Source organism: Buceros rhinoceros, unplaced genomic scaffold, assembly GCF_000710305.1.
Source record: "Buceros rhinoceros silvestris isolate BGI_N320 unplaced genomic scaffold, ASM71030v1 scaffold18379, whole genome shotgun sequence".
NCBI lineage: Eukaryota > Metazoa > Chordata > Aves > Bucerotiformes > Bucerotidae > Buceros > Buceros rhinoceros.
In genome coordinates this window covers 1-4,230 of record NW_010433507.1, presented here as the reverse complement: position 1 = coordinate 4,230, position 4,230 = coordinate 1, and the positions used below count along the sequence as shown (strand labels likewise).

Genomic DNA, 4,230 nt, shown 5'->3' with positions numbered 1-4,230 from the left:
CCTGCTGTCAACTGTTCTGTAAATACTAAACAGTTCTCCTCCGGTCACTCCTGGATTATCCAGGGGACTGATCTATTTTCTGCTTATTTCATGGCTTCTGGACCTACAGCTAGAGCAGGCTCACACATGAATGATTCTGCAGTCTTGCCAAAGTTTTTGGAGGCATGGAGAAATGTGTACCTTACCAGTTAGTCTGCTTTGGCAGTTGACCACCATCACTTTCCTACGTGGAACCCCAAATCAACTCCTCCGAATTGCCACACTAGTTAATGTCAAAGCTTCTTTCAGTCCAGCATCTTGCCACTGAGACTAAATATTAAGGTATTTCAATGAGATAAGAGAATCCTGTTAGTAGTCTGAATGTCAACTATTTGGCTCATTTTGAGATGTGAAGCCTTGCGAAGCGAGCGTTAGCATCTAGTGGAGGGAAGAGACCGCGTACTGAGTGTTCTGAGACTATCAGGAGATCCAGTCTTGAATTACAAGTTTTTATCTTCTGTGGCTGACTTTGGTCATAAGCTGAATGGTATGTTGCCGAAAAAGGTGCATCTCTTAGTGGGTTTGGATTTGCTGTTCACTGGGTTTTATTGAGTGCTGCCTTGGCATTTGAGGATCCCATCGTGACTTAACTCTAGAAAGTCAAGTAACTGGACTTGTATGGAAACCTCTGACAGAATTACTCATGTACTGACTGTTTCGACTGAGAAGAATTTCTTTGAAGATCCTTCAAAAAGAGATAGCTGAAGGTGATATTTCATCTTCATTGAACCTTGGATATGGACATACTCCCACAAAGTTGTTTTGAAAAAGTAGTAGCAGCTGCATTTACTCATTAGTTGATGGATTTGACCCTGTAAGATTGTCGCTTGGCTAAGAGAGCTAAAAGGTGAACTGCACGAGGGAGTAACTCTTTCAGATGAGAATCTTCAGGCCAGATGGCAAAATTACAGTTCCATTCAGATCCTGAAGCTCTGTGTCAGATTCACTGTCCTATAACCTCAGAGGATTCATATGACCTGTTTTCCTCTTCGTAAGGCAGAAATTGAAAACTACCCTTACGAGGATACAGGAGAAGAGAATTGTTTGTGTCGATATTGATGATAGCAGATACTCGTTCTGTAAGTTTAGGGTGCCTGAAAGGGACTTGCAGAAGTGTTGAGTATTCAACACTGTAGTTAAGAATTAAATGATTTTTCCAACTGTATCCTGCAAAATTAGTTCAATTTTCTAGTGCGGTTGCTTTAGAGGAAGTAAATTACAAAAATTGGCTTGTCAGAGGAGACACTGACCCAGAAGTATAAGACTGGATTTATACCTGAATTTTATTTTTATCATGTCTTTTCTACCCTTCTGGTTTTCCTTTAGTGTGGTGGGTTTTGTTGTATTGGTTTTTGTTTGCTTTGTTTTTAAGAATGACACTTAAATTATCTTGTTAAAATAACTGCAGGCTGTTGTTGTAGGTACTTTTTGCTGTGCGTGAACTACTTCTTTTATGGAGAGACTGTAGCTGATTACTTCGCTACTTTTGTTCAGAGAAGAGAACAGCTTCAGTTTCTAATTCGTTACCACAGGTTTATATCTTTTGCACTCTATTTAACAGGTAAGTGTAGGAAATTGCAGAAATGGAAGAACTTTGTGCTGCATTTGTTTCTGTGCTTGTCGTTTCTTTTTTAAAAGAATAATTGCTTCCCAGCGTTATGCATTTTCAATTTCTTTTTCCTGTTGATGTTTGAGGAAATTAGGTGTTTGCAGTTTCATTTTTCCTGTGAAAAGATTAATAGAAATTTTGCTTTCACTGAGAAGAAGAAAGCAGCCTAAACAAGTAGATGGTCTTGAGAAGGTTGAGCTAATAGCTCTCAAGAGACGTTGGTATGAAGTAATTTTGATTGCTGAAGAACTGAGGCTCAGCACCTGAATACAAGAGCACTGCTTTGCCAGTCTGTGGAGATGACTTGTACATGTAGTTGTTGTGCTGGGTTGATGCTTTATCGTGCAAGCGTTCTGCTAGGTCTACAGCAATCAGATGTAGCAATGTATTTTAAACAGATTATTCAAAATGCCTGAGGTTTGATTTTGTCTACAAGATGTTCAAATGCTTGCCTCATGGATAGATTTTCGTCCCCATCCGAAGAAAGACTTTTTAAAAGACTCTTCTCTAGGAAGAAGAGACATAAACTGGCAATCTTGTGACGTATTGCTCTGTGAACATGTAAATATGTACATGGTGTTTTCAGCAATGCAGTTAATATTATTTTAGCCTAAAACTGAATCATCTAAAGAGTCAGATTTGCCTAAAGGACAGGAGACTGTTATGCTACAAATACTTGTAAAATATACTAAGAAACTGGTCTTCACGATGAATTGTCAGTCTGTCTATTGTTAATTTGTTCTTAAACCAGATAAAAATTCCACTCCGTGCTTAGATTGCAAACTTGAAACCAGCTTTGCAAGTCTTGACCTTTGTCAGCTGGCTTTGGCTTGAGGAAACTAACTTAACTAATGTCTTGTGACCACTGAAGGGCAATGAGGGGAGAGATGAGACCAGCCAGTCATGAGCAAAAGCAGGAGGCAGAGCATAGCAGAGCCCCTTGGTGGGTGATGCATTGGTGTCGTGGGGTTACTGAGGGTCTGTCCCCAGGGTCTTTCGAGGGCTCTGACCCCTGCTAGCAGAGGAGGCTGCCCTAGGGGAGAAGAAGTGCTCTGTTAGCCACCCAGAACATTTATTTCGGTTAGTTGAATCCTCCAACACCCGCACTTCATGCTTCGACGTTGCATGCAGCCGTATGCCTTTCTGGGGGAAAAAGACAAGCTGGTCTTTTCCTTTCAATTATTCCTGTTAACAATTCAAAACCAGCTTGTTGACCTGTTTTTTTGAGTGGTTCTTTTTAAATGTGATGATCTCCTCTCCTAAAAATCGATGTCTGTGTTGGGACCTTGTGAGTAATGAAATGGATTCTCTTTACCAGTGTTAACTAAATCTTGTGGTCTAATGAGAACAATTCTGTATGTACACTTAACTGAATACAAGAAAATGCTCCTAGCAGCAGAGAGATTAAAAGCTGCTTCAAGGGAAGAGAATTACTAGGAAATCACAGTTTGGTATAATTAAAAGTAAGACTGTACAAACTACACTTGCTTTGTTTTACAGGCTTCTGCATGTTTGTTTTGAGTTTAGTGAAGAAACATTATCGTCTCCAGTTTTACATGGTGCGTATTACCCACTTTGCTGTGGTCACTCACGTCACAGATGTCACTAGAAACAGTCATGTCCATACATTCATAAAATAGCTTGGAAGAGGTGTGTGGAAATGGGCTGAAAGTGGCGGTAACATGAAATCAAACGGTGTTGAGCTTCTTAGTGTCTCTTCCCCGTGCAGTTTTCTATTATCGTATCATAGGATGTGGCCTTTCACTCAGTACAGAGGCGGCTTTGTGCGTATACAGTGCAATACACTGATAGGCTGATATGAAAGCAATTCCTAGAGAGGGGAATCCCTCCCAGGGATAGTTCAGTGTAACAGGGCAGTGGTTCTTGTGACTCAGGTGTTATTTTGTAGAGGCCCCACCAAAGTAGTAAAAAGGGACCTTCATCTTAACCCTTATGTGGAAGATTTGTTCTGTGACAAGCAGTTCTGGTCTCCTGCTCTGCTGTGCCTCAATAAATCATTAACCTATTAAAAGAGTTCTCATCTCTTGTATTTGTCCACCTAATAAACAGCATAGTAGCTAATCAAGAGCATAAACCTTTTTCTTACATGTGTCTTATAGGTCAAACCCTAATTTTGTAACAAAACCCCCCACCTAAACCAAACCAAACCCCAAAATCCCCACTGAAACCCCACTTCCATATAGGGATGATTAGAATCATCGGTAAACAGTAATGCAGTGCAGCTCCTGTCTGTAAAGAACTTGAGCAGACAGGGAAATGCGCAACCTTAAAGGTTTTCTACAGCCCCAGGGATGCAGTTAACCCCTCTAATTCCACAGTGCTTTAGGCAGCATTTTACCATTAAAGATCCCTAATTCTAGACTAGGATTTAGCCAAGCCCTGTACGAGAATGTAAAAAAAAAAAAATCTTATATTCAAAACAATGTACCCTGATTGTGGGAGAACTGTCCTGACAGGAAGGTGCACCTTTTCTAGAAGAGGTGATCTTTTTCTTCTAACCTGCAAAAAAAAGTCCTCATCTTCAGACTGGCACAAATATATATGTAAATATATATATATTA

General features: G+C 40.2%; 1 protein-coding gene across 1 annotated transcript in view; it reads left to right on the top strand.

Moving 5' to 3' along the window:
• Window positions 1-3,207, top strand: part of LOC104500491 (phosphatidate cytidylyltransferase 1-like) — a gene marked incomplete at both ends in the record, with an annotated part of 11,732 nt that extends 8,525 nt beyond the window's left edge. Inside the window, 2 exons of the mRNA XM_010144144.1 lie at window positions 1,461-1,600; window positions 3,149-3,207. Coding sequence (XP_010142446.1) covers window positions 1,461-1,600; window positions 3,149-3,207 — 199 coding nt within the window. The remainder of the gene's footprint in view (window positions 1-1,460; window positions 1,601-3,148) is intronic.
• Window positions 3,208-4,230: the final 1,023 nt, after the last annotated feature.